Here is a 16,883-nt window from a genome sequence, read left to right as displayed (position 1 = left end):
GAGGCAAGATGTCGTCCTCATCCTCCTCATCCACCGATTCCTCACCCTCTTCAGTATTGTATACATCCTCATCCTCACAGAGTATTAACTCGTCCCCACTGGAATCCACCACCACAGGTCACTCTGTACGTTCTGGAGGCTCGTCTCCCTGGAAGAGTTGATAATTCATTTTTATGAACATCATCTCCACATTTTGTGGAAGCAACCTCCTACGCCTTTCGCTGACAAGGTTCCCGGCTGCACTAAACACTCTTTTGGAGTACACACTGGAGGGGGGGCAACTCAGGTAAAATAGAGCCAGTTTGTACAGGGGCCTCCAAATTGCCTCTTTTTCCTGCCAGTACAAGTAAGGACTGTCTGACATGCCTACTTGGGTGCTGTCACTGATGTAATCCTCCACCATTCTGTCAATGGTGACAGTATCATATGTAGTGACAGTAGACATGTCAGAAATTGTTGCCAGGTCCTTCAGTCCGGACCAGGTGTCCAAACTTGGTCCTGCCTGCCCTGCATCACCGCCAGCGAGTTTGCTTAGGATACCTAAGTTTTTTCCAGGCAGCCCCAGTTGCGGGAGAAAATGAAGAAGGAGCTGTTGACGTGTCACGTTCCGCTTCAGCTGACAGTGTGTTCACCAGCAGGTCTTTGCACCTCTGCAGGCTTGTGTCGGCCAGTAAGAGAGACACCACATAGGCTTTAAACCTAGGATCGAGCACGGTGGCCAAAATGTATTGGTCTGATTTCAACAGATTGACCACCCTGGAATCCTGGCAAAGCGAATGAAGGGCTTCATCCACAAGTCCCACATGCCGAGCGGAATCTCTCCATCTTAGCTCCTCCTTCACTTTCTCCAGCTGTTTCTGCAAAAGCCTGATGAGCCACCTCTTCCCGTCCAGTGCTGGGAAGGTCAGGCATCGCAACCACCACCACACTTGGACTCTCCATGGGGATTTGTGATATCTTCTTAGAACGCACAGTTCTTCGCTGTGCTTTTGCCAGCTTAACTCTTTTGATTTTTTTAGTGGGAGGAGGGCTTCCATCGTCATGTGAAGCTGAACCACTAGTCATGAACATAGGGAAAGACCTTAGCCATTCCTTGCAACTCCGTGTCGTAAATGCATATTGGCAAGTTTACGTTTCTCTTCAAATGATTTAAATGTTTTTTTCAAGGTCATTTTCCTGAACTTTGTCATTTGGGAATGTATGTGCCCTCTACTATGACATTGGGCATCGGCCTTGGCAGACGATGTTGATGGCATGTTATCATCTATGTCATGACTAGTGGCAGCAGCTTCAGCACTAGGAGGAAGTGGTTCTTGATCTTTCCCTATTTTATTTTTATCGGAGAAAGTTTGGTCCTCCATTTATGTTATATTGATATAAACGTGCGGCTAAGGCGCACACAAACACAGAAAATAATTTTTTATTTTTGTTGGAGACTAGTACACTTTGTGGGTTACACCACCCTTTAAGAAATGAGCCAGCCGGCCCTTTACTTGTGGGACACAGGCGCACGCTTGGCGCTGCTCCTTTGTTGATGCACGTGCAACCACAGTGCACACAATTCACAAACACAGAAAAAATGTTTTTATTTTGTTTGGAGTGCCCTTTGGGGGTTACAGCACCCTTTAGCGGTCAATCCAGCCGGCCCTTTATTTATGGGACACAGGCGCACGCTTGGCACTACTTTGTTGATGCACGTGCGGCTACTGCGCACACAATTCACAAACACAAAAAAATATATTTTTTTATTTTGTTTGGAGTGCACTTTGGGGGTTACAGCACCCTTTAATGGACAAGCCAGCCGGCCTTTTACTTATGGGACACAGGCGCACGCTTGGCGCTACTTTTTTGATGCACGTGAGGCAACTGCACACACAATTCACAAACACAGAAATTATTTTTTTATTTTGTTTGGAGTGTATTTTGGGGGTTACAGCACCCTTTAATGGTCAAGCCAGCCAGCCCTTTACTTATGACACAGGCGCACGCTTGGCACTACTTTGTTGATGCACATGCGGCTACTGCGCACACAATTCACAAACACAAAAAAATATATTTTTTTATTTTGTTTGGAGTGCCCTTTGGGGGTTACAGCACCCTTTAATGGACAAGCCAGCCAGCCTTTTACTTATGGGACACAGGCGCACGCTTGGCACTGCTTTGTTGATGCACGTGCGGCTATTGCGCACACAATTCACAAACACAAAAAAATATTTTTTTTATTTTGTTATGAGTGCCCTTTGGGGGTTACAGCACCCTCTGGCGGTCAATCCGCCAGGCCCTTTATTTATGGGACTCAGGCGCACGCTTGGCACTACTTTGTTGATGCACGTGCGGTTACTGCGCACACAATTCACAAACACAAAAAAATATATTTTTTTATTTTGTTTGGAGTGCCCTTTAGGGGTTACAGCACCCTTTAATGGACAAGCCAGCCGGCCTTTTACTTATGGGACACAGGTGCACGCTTGGCGCTGCTCCTTCGTTGATGCACGTGCAGCCACAGTGCACGCAATTCACAAACACAGAAAAAATTTCTTTATTTTGTTTGGAGTGCCCTTTGGGGGTTACAGCACCCTTTAGCGGTCAATCCAGCTGGCCCTTTATTTATGGGACACAGGTGCACGCTTCGCACTACTTTGTTGATGCACGTGCGGATACTGCGCACACAATTCACAAACACAAAAAAATATATATTTGTATTTTGTTTGGAGTGCACTTTGGGGGTTACAGCACCCTTTAACGGGCAAGCCAGCCGGCCTTTTACTTATGGGACACAGGCGCACGCTTGGCGCTGCTCCTTCGATGATACACGTGCAGCCACAGTGCACACAATTCACAAACACAGAAAAATTATTTTTATTTTGTTTGGAGTGCCCTTTGGGGGTTACAGCACCTTTTTGCGGTCAATCCAACCGGCCCATTATTTGTGGGATACAGGCGCACGCATCGCACTACTTTGTTGATGCACGTGCGGCTACTGCGCACACAATTCACAAACACAGAAAATATATTTTTTATTTTGTTTGGAGAGTACTTTGGGGGTTACAGCACCCTTTAACAGACAAGCCAGCCGGCCCTTTGCTTTTGACACAGGCGCACGCTTGGCACTACTTTGTTGATGCACATGCGGCTACTGCGCACACAATTCACAAACACAGAAAATATTTTATTATTTTGTTTGGAGTGTACTTTGGGGGTTACAGCACCCTTTAACGGACAAGCCAGCTGGCCCTTTACTTATGACACAGGCGCACGCTTGGCACTAATTTGTTGATGCACGTGCGGCTACTGCATACACAATTCACAAACACAGAAAAAATATTATTATTTTGCTTGGAGTGTAATTTGGGGGTTACAGCACCCTTTAACGGACAAGCCAGCCAGCCTTTTACTTATGGGACACAGGCGCACGCTTGGCACTGCTCCTTCGTTGATGCACGTGCAGCCACAGTGCACACAATTCACAAACACAGAATTTTTTTTTTAATATTGTTTGGAGTGCCCTTTTGGCGGTTGTTACAGCACCCTTTAGCGGTAATTCCAGCTGGCCCTTTATTTATTGGACACAGGCGCACGCTTGGCACTACTTTGTTGATGCACGTGCGGCTACTGCGCACACAATTCACAAACACAAAAAATATATATTTTTAATTTGTTTGGCGTGCCCTTTGGGGGTTACAGCACCCTATAACGGTCAATCCAGCTGGCCCTTTATTTATGGGACACAGGCGCACGCATGGCACTGCTTTGTTGATGCACGTGCGGCTATTGTGCACAGAATTCACAAACACAAAAAAATATATTTTTTTATTTTGTTTGGAGTGCCCTTTTGGGATTACAGCACCCTTTAGTGGTCAATCCAGCCGGCCCTTTATTTATGGGACACAGGCGCACGCTTGGAATTACTTTGTTGATGCACGTGCGGCTACTGCGCACACAATTCACAAACACGAAAAAATATATATTTTTATTTTGTTTGGAGTGCACTTTGGGGGTTACAGCACCCTTTAACGGACAAGACAGCCGGCCTTTTACTTATGGGACACAGGCGCACGCTTGGCACTGCTCCTTCGTTGGTGCACGTGCAGCCACAGTGCACTCAATTCACAAACACAGAAAAATTATTTTTATTTTGGTTGGAGTGCCCTTTGGGGGTTACAGCACTTTTAGCGGTCAATCCAGCCGGCCCTTTATTTGTGGGACACAGGCGCACGCTTGGCACTACTTTGTTGATGCACGTGCGGCTACTGTGCACACAATTCACAAACACAGAAAATATATTGTTTATTTTTTTTGGAGTGTACTTTGGTTGTTACAGCATCCTTTAACGGACAAGCCAGCCGGCCCTTTACTTATGACACAGGCGCACGCTTGGCACTACTTTGTTGATGCACATGCGGCTACTGTGCACACAATTCACAAACAAAGAAAATATTTTTTTATTTTGTTTGGAGTGTACTTTGGGGGTTACAGCACCCTTTAATGGACAAGCCAGCCGGCCCTTTACTTATGACACAGGCGCACGCTTGGCACTACTTTGTTGATGCACGTGCGGCTACTGCGTACACAATTCACAAACACAGAAAATATTTTTTGATTTTGTTTGGTGTGTACTTTGGGGGTTACAGCAGCCTTTAACGGTCAAGCCAGCTGGCCCTTTACTTATGACACAGGCGCATGCTTGGCACTACTTTGTTGATGCACGTGCGGCTACTGCGTACACAATTCACAAACACAAAAAAATATATTTTTTTAATTTGTTTGGAGTGCCCTTTGGGGGTTACAGCACCCTTTAATGGATAAGCCAGCCGGACTTTTACTTATGGGACACAGGCGCACGCTTGGCGCTGCTCCTTCGTTGATGCACGTGCAGCCACAGTGCACACAATTCAGAAACACAGAATTTTTTTTTCTATTTTGTTTGGAGTGCCTTTTGGGGGTTACAGCACCCTTTTGCGGTCAATCCAGCCTGCCCTTTATTTATGGGACACAAGCGCACGCTTGGCACTACTTTGTTGATGCACGTGCGGCTACTGCGCACACAATTCACAAACACAAAAAAAAATATATTTTTATTTTGTTTGGAGTGCCCATTGAGGGCACAGCACCCTTTAACGGACAAGCCAGCCGGCCTTTTACTTATGGGACACAGGCGCACGCTTGGTACTACTTTGTTGATACACGTGCGGCTACTGCGCACACAATTCACAAACAGAAAAAAAAAAAATTATTTTGGTTGGAGTGCCCTTTAGAGGTTACAGCACCCTTTAGTGGACAAGCTAGCCGGCCCTTAATTTATGGGACCCAGGCGCACGCTTGGCACTACTTTGTTGATGCACGTGCAGCTACTGCGTACACAATTCACAAACACAGAAAAAATATTTTTATTTTGTTTGGAGTGTAATTTGGGGGTTACAGCACCCTTTAACGGACAAGCCAGCCGGCCTTTTACTTATGGGACACAGGTGCATGCTTGGCGCTGCTCCTTCGTAGATGCACGTGCAGCCACAGTGCACGCAATTCACAAACACAGAAAAAATGTTTTTATTTTGTTTGCAGTGCCCTTTGGGGGTTACAGCACCCTTTAGCGGTCAATCCAGCCGGCCCTTTATTTATGGGACACAGGCGCACGCTTGGCACTACTTTGTTGATGCACGAGCGGCTACTGCACACACAATTCACATACACAAAAAAAATATATTTTTATTTTGTTTGGAGTGCCCTTTGGGGGTTACAGCACCCTTTAACGGACAAGCCAGCTGGCCTTTTATTATGGGACACAGGCGCACGCTTGGCACTACTTTGTTGATGCACGTGCGGCTACTGCGCACACAATTCTCAAACACAAAAAAATATATTTTTTTATTTTGTTTGGAGTGCCCTTTGGGGGTTACAGCACCTTTTAGCGGTCAATCCAGCCGCCCTTTACTTATGGGACACAGGGGCACACTTGGCACTGCTTTGTTCATGCACGTGCGGCTACTGCGCACACAATTCACAAACATAAACAAATATTTTTTTTTATTTTGTTTGGAGTGCCCTTTGTGGGTTACAGCACCCTTTAACAGACAAGCCAGCTGGCCTTTTACTTATGGAACACAGGCACACACTTGGCGCTGCTCCTTCGTTGATGCAGGTGCAGCCACAGTGCACACAATTCACAAACACAGAAAAAAAAAATTTATTTTGTTTTTAGTGCCCTTTGGGGGTTACAGCACCCTTTAGCGGTCAATCCAGCCGGCCCATTATTTATGGGACACAGGCGCATACTTGGCACTACTTTGTTGATGCACATGCGGCTACTGCGCACACAATTCACAAACACAAAAAAAAGTTTTTTTTTATTTTGTTTGGAGTGCCCTTTGGGGGTTACAGCACCCTTTAGTGGTCAATCCAGCTGGCCCTTTATTTATGGGACACAGGCGCACGCTTGGCACTGCTTTGTTGATGCACGTGCGGCTACTGCGCACACAATTCACAAAAAAACATATTTTTTTATTTTGTTTGGAGTGCCCTTTGTGGGTTACAGCACCCTTTAACGGACAAGCCAGCCGGCCTTTTACTTATGGGACACAGGCGCACGCTTGGCGCTGCTCCTTCGTTGATGCACATGCAGCCACAGTGCACACAATTCAGAAACACAGACATTTTTTTTCTATTTTGTTTGGAGTGCCCTTTGGGGGTTACAGCACCCTTTTGCGGTCAATCCAGCCTGCCCTTTATTTATGGGACACAGGCGCACGCTTGGCACTACTTTGTTGATGTACGTGCGGCTACTGCGCACACAATTCACAAACACAAAAAAATATATATTTTTATTTTGTTTGGAGTGCCCTTTGGGGGCACAGCACCCTTTAACGGACAAGCCAGCTGGCCTTTTACTTATGGGACACAGGCGCACGCTTGGTACTACTTTGTTGATGCACGTGCGGCTACTGTGCACACAATTCACAAACAGAAAAAAAAAATATATATTTTGGTTGGAGTGCCCTTTGGGGGTTACAGCACCCTTTAGCGGACAAGCCAGCTGGCCCTTTATTTATGGGACCCAGGCGCACGCTTGGCACTACTTTGTTGATGCACGTGCGGCTACTGCGTATACAATTCACAAACACAGAAAAAATATTTTTATTTTGTTTGGAGTGTAATTTGGGGGTTACAGCACCCTTTAACGGACAAGCCAGCCTGCCTTTTACTTATGGGACACAGGTGCATGCTTGGCGCTGCTCCTTCGTTGATGCACGTGCAGCCACAGTGCACGCAATTCACAAACACAGAAAAAATGTTTTTATTTTGTTTGCAGTGCCCTTTGGGGGTTACAGCACCCTTTAGCGGTCAATCCAGCCGGCCCTTTATTTATGGGACACAGGCGCACGCTTGGCACTACTTTGTTGATGCACGTGCGGCTACTGCGCACACAATTCACAAACACAAAAAAAATGTTTTTTTTTATTCTGTTTGGAGTGCCCTTTGGGGGTTACAGCACCCTTTAACGGACAAGCCAGCCGGTCTTTTACTTTTGGGACACAGGCGCACGCTTGGCGCTGCTCCTTCGTTGATGCACGTGCAGCCACAGTGCACACAATTCAGAAACACAGAATTTTTTTTTCTATTTTGTTTGGAGTGCCTTTTGGGGGTTACAGCACCCTTTTGCGGTCAATCCAGCCTGCCCTTTATTTATGGGACACAGGCGCACGCTTGGCACTACTTTGTTGATGCACGTGCGGCTACTGCGCACACAATTCACAAACACAAAAAAATATATATTTTTATTTTGTTTGGAGTGCCCATTGGGGGCACAGCACCCTTTAACGGACAAGCCAGCCGGCCTTTTACTTATGGGACACAGGCGCACGCTTGGTACTACTTTGTTGATACACGTGCGGCTACTGCGCACACAATTCACAAACAGAAAAAAAAAAAATATTTTGGTTGGAGTGCCCTTTGGAGGTTACAGCACCCTTTAGTGGACAAGCTAGCCGGCCCTTTATTTATGGGACCCAGGCGCACGCTTGGCACTACTTTGTTGATGCACGTGCAGCTACTGCATACACAATTCACAAACACAGAAAAAATATTTTTATTTTGTTTGGAGTGTAATTTGGGGGTTACAGCACCCTTTAACGGACAAGCCAGCCGGCCTTTTACTTATGGGACACAGGTGCATGCTTGGCGCTGCTCCTTCGTAGATGCACGTGCAGCCACAGTGCACGCAATTCACAAACACAGAAAAAATGTTTTTATTTTGTTTGCAGTGCCCTTTGGGGGTTACAGCACCCTTTAGCGGTCAATCCAGCCGGCCCTTTATTTATGGGACACAGGCGCACGCTTGGCACTACTTTGTTGATGCACGAGCGGCTACTGCACACACAATTCACATACACAAAAAAAATATATTTTTATTTTGTTTGGAGTGCCCTTTGGGGGTTACAGCACCCTTTAACGGACAAGCCAGCCGGCCTTTTACTTATGGGACACAGGCGCACGCTTGGCACTACTTTGTTGATGCACGTGCGGCTACTGCGCACACAATTCTCAAACACAAAAAAATATATTTTTTTATTTTGTTTGGAGTGCCCTTTGGGGGTTACAGCACCTTTTAGCGGTCAATCCAGCCGCCCTTTACTTATGGGACACAGGGGCACACTTGGCACTGCTTTGTTCATGCACGTGCGGCTACTGCGCACACAATTCACAAACATAAACAAATATTTTTTTTTATTTTGTTTGGAGTGCCCTTTGTGGGTTACAGCACCCTTTAACAGACAAGCCAGCTGGCCTTTTACTTATGGAACACAGGCACACACTTGGCGCTGCTCCTTCGTTGATGCAGGTGCAGCCACAGTGCACACAATTCACAAACACAGAAAAAAAATTTTTATTTTGTTTTTAGTGCCCTTTGGGGGTTACAGCACCCTTTAGCGGTCAATCCAGCCGGCCCTTTATTTATGGGACACAGGCGCATACTTGGCACTACTTTGTTGATGCACATGCGGCTACTGCGCACACAATTCACAAACACAAAAAAATTTTTTTTTTTATTTTGTTTGGAGTGCCCTTTGGGGGTTACAGCACCCTTTAGTGGTCAATCCAGCTGGCCCTTTATTTATGGGACACAGGCGCACGCTTGGCACTGCTTTGTTGATGCACGTGCGGCTACTGCGCACACAATTCACAAAAAAACATATTTTTTTATTTTGTTTGGAGTGCCCTTTGTGGGTTACAGCACCCTTTAACGGACAAGCCAGCCGGCCTTTTACTTATGGGACACAGGCGCACGCTTGGCGCTGCTCCTTCGTTGATGCACATGCAGCCACAGTGCACACAATTCAGAAACACAGACATTTTTTTTCTATTTTGTTTGGAGTGCCCTATGGGGGTTACAGCACCCTTTTGCGGTCAATCCAGCCTGCCCTTTATTTATGGGACACAGGCGCACGCTTGGCACTACTTTGTTGATGTACGTGCGGCTACTGCGCACACAATTCACAAACACAAAAAAATATATATTTTTATTTTGTTTGGAGTGCCCTTTGGGGGCACAGCACCCTTTAATGGACAAGCCAGCTGGCCTTTTACTTATGGGACACAGGCGCACGCTTGGTACTACTTTGTTGATGCACGTGCGGCTACTGCGCACACAATTCACAAACAGAAAAAAAAAATATATATTTTGGTTGGAGTGCCCTTTGGGGGTTACAGCACCCTTTAGCGGACAAGCCAGCCGGCCCTTTATTTATGGGACCCAGGCGCACGCTTGGCACTACTTTGTTGATGCACGTGCGGCTACTGCGTATACAATTCACAAACACAGAAAAAATATTTTTATTTTGTTTGGAGTGTAATTTGGGGGTTACAGCACCCTTTAACGGACAAGCCAGCCTGCCTTTTACTTATGGGACACAGGTGCATGCTTGGCGCTGCTCCTTCGTTGATGCACGTGCAGCCACAGTGCACGCAATTCACAAACACAGAAAAAATGTTTTTATTTTGTTTGCAGTGCCCTTTGGGGGTTACAGCACCCTTTAACGGTCAATCCAGCCGGCCCTTTATTTATGGGACACAGGCGCACGCTTGGCACTACTTTGTTGATGCACGTGCGGCTACTGCACACACAATTCACAAACACAAAAAAATGTTTTTTTTTATTCTGTTTGGAGTGCCCTTTGGGGGTTACAGCACCCTTTAACGGACAAGCCAGCCGGTCTTTTACTTTTGGGACACAGGCGCACGCTTGGCGCTGCTCCTTCATTGATGCACGTGCAGCCACAGTGCACACAATTCACAATAGCACTTGGCGGGAGTATCCCTGACGGACAGAGCACCCCCTGGACAACACTACAGCACGCCTTTAGGACTGGGACACTGCACAGGACTTTGGAGTGGACACAGCCCCTTTGGACAACTGACTGCACAACACAGTCCAGCCAGCCCCTATGGACTTTGAAGTAGTGGACACAGCCCCTATGGACAACAGCTGCACAGTGCAGCACAGCACAGCACAGCACAACACTACACTGCACTACACTACACTACACTACAACACTACACTACACAGCCCAGCCAGCCCTAACTCCCACCCTCCCTCTTCACTGTCCACAGCCGAGTGAGAAAATGGCGCCGACGCGGGTACCTTATATAGGCTCCAAAACCCGCGAGACCCGGAAGGCGGGATGATGACGTTTTGCCTCGATTTCAGATCCGAGTCAGGCGGGAAAAGTCGAGCCTGACTCAGATCAGCCTCGGATCGGGGGGGCTCGGGGGGGTTCTGATTTCAGAAATCCGAACCCGCTCACCCCTAGTATAAGGTGTATATAATGACCTGCTGGCTGTGTGTATAAGGTGTATATAATGACCAGCAGGCTGTGTGTGTATAAGGTGTATACAATGACCTGCAGGCTGTGTGTATAAGTTGTATATAATGACCTGCAGGCTGTGTGTATAAGGTGTATATAATGACCTGCTGGCGGTGTGTATAAGGTGTATATAATGACCTGCAGGCTGTGTGTATAAGGTGTATATAATGACCTGCAGGCTGTGTGTATAAGGTGTATAGAAGGACCTGCAGGCTGTGTGTATAAGGTGTGTGTGTGTATATAATGACCTGCAGGCTGTGTGTGTATAAGGTGTATAGAATGAGCTGCAGGCTGTGTGTGTATAAGGTGTATAGAATGAGCTGCAGGCAGTGTGTGTGTAAGGTGTATATAATGACCTGCAGGCTGTGTGTGTATAAGGTGTATATAATGAGCTGCAGGCTGTGTGTGTATAAGGTGTATACAATGGCCTGCAGGCTGTGTGTATAAGGTGTATATAATGACCTGCAGGCTGTGTGTGTATAAGGTGTATACAATGACCTGCAGGCTGTGTGTATAAGTTGTATATAATGACCTGCAGGCTGTGTGTATAAGGTGTATATAATGACCTGCTGGCTGTGTGTATAAGGTGTATATAATGACCTGCAGGCTGTGTGTATAAGGTGTATATAATGACCTGCAGGCTGTGTGTATAAGGTGTATAGAAGGACCTGCAGGCTGTGTGTATAAGGTGTGTGTGTGTATATAATGACCTGCAGGCTGTGTGTGTATAAGGTGTATAGAATGAGCTGCAGGCTGTGTGTGTATAAGGTGTATAGAATGAGCTGCAGGCAGTGTGTGTGTATAAGGTGTATATAATGACCTGCAGGCTGTGTGTGTATAAGGTGTATATAATGAGCTGCAGGCTGTGTGTGTATAAGGTGTATACAATGGCCTGCAGGCTGTGTGGATAAGGTGTATATAATGACCTGCAGGCTGTATGTATAAGGTGTATAGAATGAGCTGCAGGCTGTGTGTATAAGGTGTATAGAATGACCTGCAGGCTGTATGTATAAGGTGTATATAATGACCTGCAGGCTGTGTATAAGGTGTATATAATCACCTGCAGGCTGTGTGTATAAGGTGTATATAATGACCTGCAGGCTGTATGTATAAGGTGTATATAATGACCTGCAGGCTGTGTGTGTAAGGTGTATATAATGACCTGCAGGCTGTGTGTATAAGGTGTATATAATGAGCTGCAGGCTGTGTGTGTGTGTATAAGGTGTATATAATGACCTGCAGGCTGTGTGTGTATAAGGTGTATATAATGACCTGCAGGCTGTGTGTGTGTATAAGGTGTATAGAATGACCTGCAGGCTGTATGTATAAGGTGTATATAATGACCTGCAGGCTGTGTATAAGGTGTATATAATCACCTGCAGGCTGTGTATAAGGTGTATATAATCACCTTCAGGCTGTATGTATAAGGTGTATATAATGACCTGCAGGCTGTGTGTGTAAGGTGTATATAATGACCTGCAGGCTGTGTGTATAAGGTGTATATAATGAGATGCAGGCTGTGTGTGTATAAGGTGTATATAATGACCTGCAGGCTGTGTGTGTGTATACGGTGTATATAATGGCCTGCAGGCTGTGTGTATAAGGTGTATATAATGACCTGCAGGCTGTGTGTGTATAAGGTGTATATAATCACCTGCAGGCTGTGTGTATAAGGTGTATATAATCACCTGCAGGCTGTGTGTATAATATAAGGTGTATAAGAAACATGAATGCATTCTGTGTTGAGACTTGGATCCCATTCCCCATACTGTATATCTCATTATGTATACACATATTCCAAAATACAAAGAAATCTGATATCCAAAATATGTCCCAAGCATTTTGGATATGGGAGACTCCACCTGTAGCAGAAATACCAGACTTGGGTTCTCCTGTCCATTCCTTTATCATCACATTTGGAGCCTGAATAATCATGTGGTTGGCATTATTGCTCTTCAAGACAATTTGGGGTTTAGTTTTAATAACTGTATTCAGGACTTTATTTTCCTGTAAATATGAAAATTGCTATTCAGAGTTTTTTCGGATTACATGGAATTATTTATATATTTCCATGTATACAATATCTGCTTCTCCAACCTCACCATTCTTATCATTCACAGCGCTGCTTCTGTCTAATGTGTTGTTTTTAGGGGCCAAAAGGGTGGAGTGATCTGGGGCTCATTCATCTGAAGCATTCTCCATCGTATTTTCTCACTATCTCCTGACAATATTCCAACTCAGCGCCTGATTCAGAGATGGAGGCAATGCCAATTGTTGCACAGTGAGCGATTATCGGCGATCTAGCGTCTCAGTCACACTGCTCATGCATCAACTTTTATTCCTGTCGGGGGTCACAGTGAGGATTTTCCCGCAGTGTGATTGACAGTCAGGGAGCATTTGGAGGAGGTAATCTGGGAGTGTTGGCTTAAATGCAGGTGGTGTCTCAACCACTTTTGGGGCTTATTGCAGACAGCAAAATGCTTTTCCATACGCAGAAAAATGTTAATGGTGTCTCAAATCAGGCAGCCATTTTGCACAACCATAGGACTACTCAGATGGTCAATTATCATCCGATGAGTGCAATGGATACATCTCCGCACATAAGCCGCAGATTAGTAAAGGTGCCAGTTGGCGACTTCCGATGGCTGCGACATCTGTGTATAAATTCACAGCAGCGGCAGAATTAGCGCCCATCTCTGAATTAGGACCTCAGTTGCTTCATATTGGGTTTATTTAAATCTTACTTATACACTCATAATCTAACAAAATAATGCTCCATTTATGGAAACTACAGCACAATGAGAAGGTGGCAAACTAATCAGATGTTAGCATTTTATAGATCTGTATACAGTATGAAAGATAAGTTAATATCTAATATCTGCATAGATTCTATAATCAATATCTCCTTTATCTTGTGCCCTCATGTCCAAAGCAGCCCCTCCCAATGCTCCCATATTCATAGCACGCCCCTCCCTATGCTCCCATGTCCATAGATGCCCCTCCCTAGGCCCCCATGTCCATAGCAGCCCCTCCCAGTGTTTCCATGTCCGTAGCGGCCCCTCGCAGTGCTCCCATGTCCAAAGCAGCCCCTCCCTGTGCTCCCATGTCTTTCGCTGCCCCTCCTGATTCTCCCATGTCCGTAGTTGCCCCACCTGATGTTCTCTTGTCCATAGCGGCCCCTTCCTATGCTCACAGGTCTGTAGCAGCCCCTCTCAATGCTCCCATGTCTATAGTGGCCCCTCCCATTGCTCCCATGACCGTAGCAGCCCCTCCCTCTACTCCCATGTCTGTAGTGGCCCCACCTGATGCTCCCATGTCTGTAGCAGCCCCTCCCTGTACTCCCATGTATGTAGCAGCCCCTCCCTGTACTCCCATGTCTGTAGTGGCCCCACCTGATGCTCCCATGTCTGTAGCAGCCCCTCCCTGTACTCCCATGTATGTAGTTGCCACAACTGATACTCCCATGTCTGTAGCAGTCCCTCCCTGTACTCCCATGTCTGTAGTGGCCCCACCTGATACTCCCATGTCTGTAGCAGCCCCTCCCTGTACTCCCATGTATGTAGTGGCCCCACCTGATGCTTCCATGTCTGTAGCAGCCCCTCTCTATGCTCCCATGTCCATAGAGCCCCTCTCGATGCTCCCATGTCTGTAGCGGCCCATCTGTTTGCTTTGTGTGTGGCTGAGCAGGTCACTGGGTATCGGTGCATGCCATTGTATATTGCAAGTAATTATCTCCATCATGAAATTATCACTGCAATCTTGTATTATACTCCGCAGGGATTCTGCCCTTCATTATTCTCACCAAGAGCACGAGTGGACCTGCATCTTTTCTGAAGGAAAAGTTTACCCAGATGGGGATGGAAAACATCTACTGTGCAGAAAACTATCTCCTGTCTGATCACTTGGCCATGAGGCGCAAACATCTCACCCTCCTAACCTTTCTCAAAGATGTGCTGGACTGTTTGGATTTCCACCTGCAGACGTCCGCCCACTTTCAGAGTCAGCGCCGTGATTGGATGCATCTCCTTGTGGATATGGCCAGTGAAATGAAGTCTTCCTAGCTGTCAGGGTGTCAGCGTCTAGTCAGAATAATTTCATATTTACATTTCTATTGAATGTAGAAATCTCATATTATTATGTCAGGAGCAACCAGCGTCCAGAGATGTGGTCTATAGAGTACAGTATTAATGGGTTTGTACACTCTGATCAACACGTGTCTGAATCTTACCATAACTTGATATTAAAATAAAAAAAAAACTGATGTACAATTAAAGCAAGTATTCCAAAATATCTTGAATTGTTGGTGTTTATTTTCCCTTCCTAGCTGAGCATTATTTTTTTTTAATTCTCTCTATTCTCTGTCTACTGTATGTGATATTTTCTTCATCATCAATCTTCATCCATCCCTTATGCATCATTAATATTCCAGTAATAGTAAATTGGTGCATACACACGGTCAGATCAGACATCGATAACGATATCATTGTCTGATCGACCTGATGTGCTGGATGATCGATATTGATCATCCAGCACACCATCAAGCCCCAACGACTATAATTACTCGCGATCAATGATCAGGGGTCCCTATAGTAACTTGCTAGATTTCGAGCAAGTTGGCATGCATGTACGGATGATCAGATATTATCGTTCATGCGGGAACACGCATCGTTGGTGGTACACTGCAAAAAATTAATGATATGAACGATATATCGTTAAACTATATTATTATCATTCATATTGTTCATGGATATCGTACCGTGTACACACCTTTATGCCGCGTATCCTCTTGCCGACAATGAAGAAATGCACGATAACGATATTGTTATCGTTCAGTTGTTCATTGTACCGTGCAGTGCCCACACTGAATGATATGTCGTTCAGTGCAGGCACCCTCCCTCATCCCCGAACATGGTCAATCTGATGATATCGTCAGGTTGACCGTCATGTTCGGGCGATGAGCGATGTTGAAAAAACGACCAGCGGGAGCATGCATCGCTGGTCATTTACAACATTTTACTGGACAATTTATGAATGATTAAGAACTGATTGAATGATAATGATGTCGATATCGTTCAATTGCTCATTTTAATCGGCAAGTGGTAGTTATGATCCTCTACTTATCTTCCTCTTTCCACTCTCTGCACGTCACTCACAGGGCCTGATTCAGTACGGATCGCTATTCTGCTAATATGCATGCAACGCAGTTGCTAATATCAGCGGTGATGTGTAAATGTTTGCACTCACATTGCGATCGCAGCCTAACATAAGGACTCCCACTTCCCCTTACTCACATCCGTATACCTTAGCAATATAGCTAAATAATTGGTAACATCGAGTAACATCGGACACTTACACAAGCCCAGCCCTTACTCAGAAATTGCTAACTTCCCTCACCCTGTATATGGTCATGCACTGGATAATTTATGCTCGCCCCTGCAATGCCATTGAAATGCACTGGTATGCCAGAGGTCGCACAGCCACCCCCTGTTACCACCTACAAACAGTACTTACTGTCAATCGCTCTGCGATGGGTCTGCGTAGCCTCTGGGATCGCATTGGCTGGTACGCGCACTGCAATGCATACACTGAACGCAACAATCGACTGATTGCGTGCGTATCAGCAACTGCGTTCCTTGCTCAATCAGGCCTACAGTCCAATAATATATTTCTGAGTATGTGTAGATAAGTAACATCAAGTTTTATTGTATTAACTGTCTGATACTTTATATAAAAAAATGAGGTGATTGAAAACAGAAAATATCCCTAATATCTGACAAACTTCCCATAAGCCAAAATAATGGTTTAATAGATATGAGCTTCATGTATGAGATGAAGGTCTGGCAGCGTATGCTGGATGTGCAGGAGATAATTATGGTCTAATAGATATGAGCTACATGCATGAGATGAAGGGCTGGCTGCCTATGCTGGATGTGCAGGAGATAATTATGGTCTAATAGATATGAGCTACATGCATGAGATGAAGGGCTGGCTGCCTATGCTGGATGTGCAGGAGATAATTATGGT

At 45.6% G+C, this 16,883-nt stretch overlaps 1 protein-coding gene across 1 annotated transcript in view; it reads left to right on the top strand.

The window, feature by feature from the left end:
* The window catches only part of LOC148517821 (guanylate-binding protein 3-like), a 54,384-nt gene extending 39,269 nt beyond the window's left edge, over positions 1–15,115 (top strand). Inside the window, exon 12 of the mRNA XM_088478185.1 lies at positions 14,637–15,115. Within this exon, the coding sequence (XP_088334311.1) occupies positions 14,637–14,920 (284 nt within the window). The 3' untranslated portion in view covers positions 14,921–15,115. The remainder of the gene's footprint in view (positions 1–14,636) is intronic.
* Positions 15,116–16,883: the final 1,768 nt, after the last annotated feature.

This window comes from Taudactylus pleione, unplaced genomic scaffold (genome assembly GCF_031769625.1).
Source record: "Taudactylus pleione unplaced genomic scaffold, aTauple2 ptg000209l, whole genome shotgun sequence".
Lineage (NCBI taxonomy): Eukaryota > Metazoa > Chordata > Amphibia > Anura > Myobatrachidae > Taudactylus > Taudactylus pleione.
This window is presented reverse-complemented; position numbering and strand designations above follow the sequence as displayed.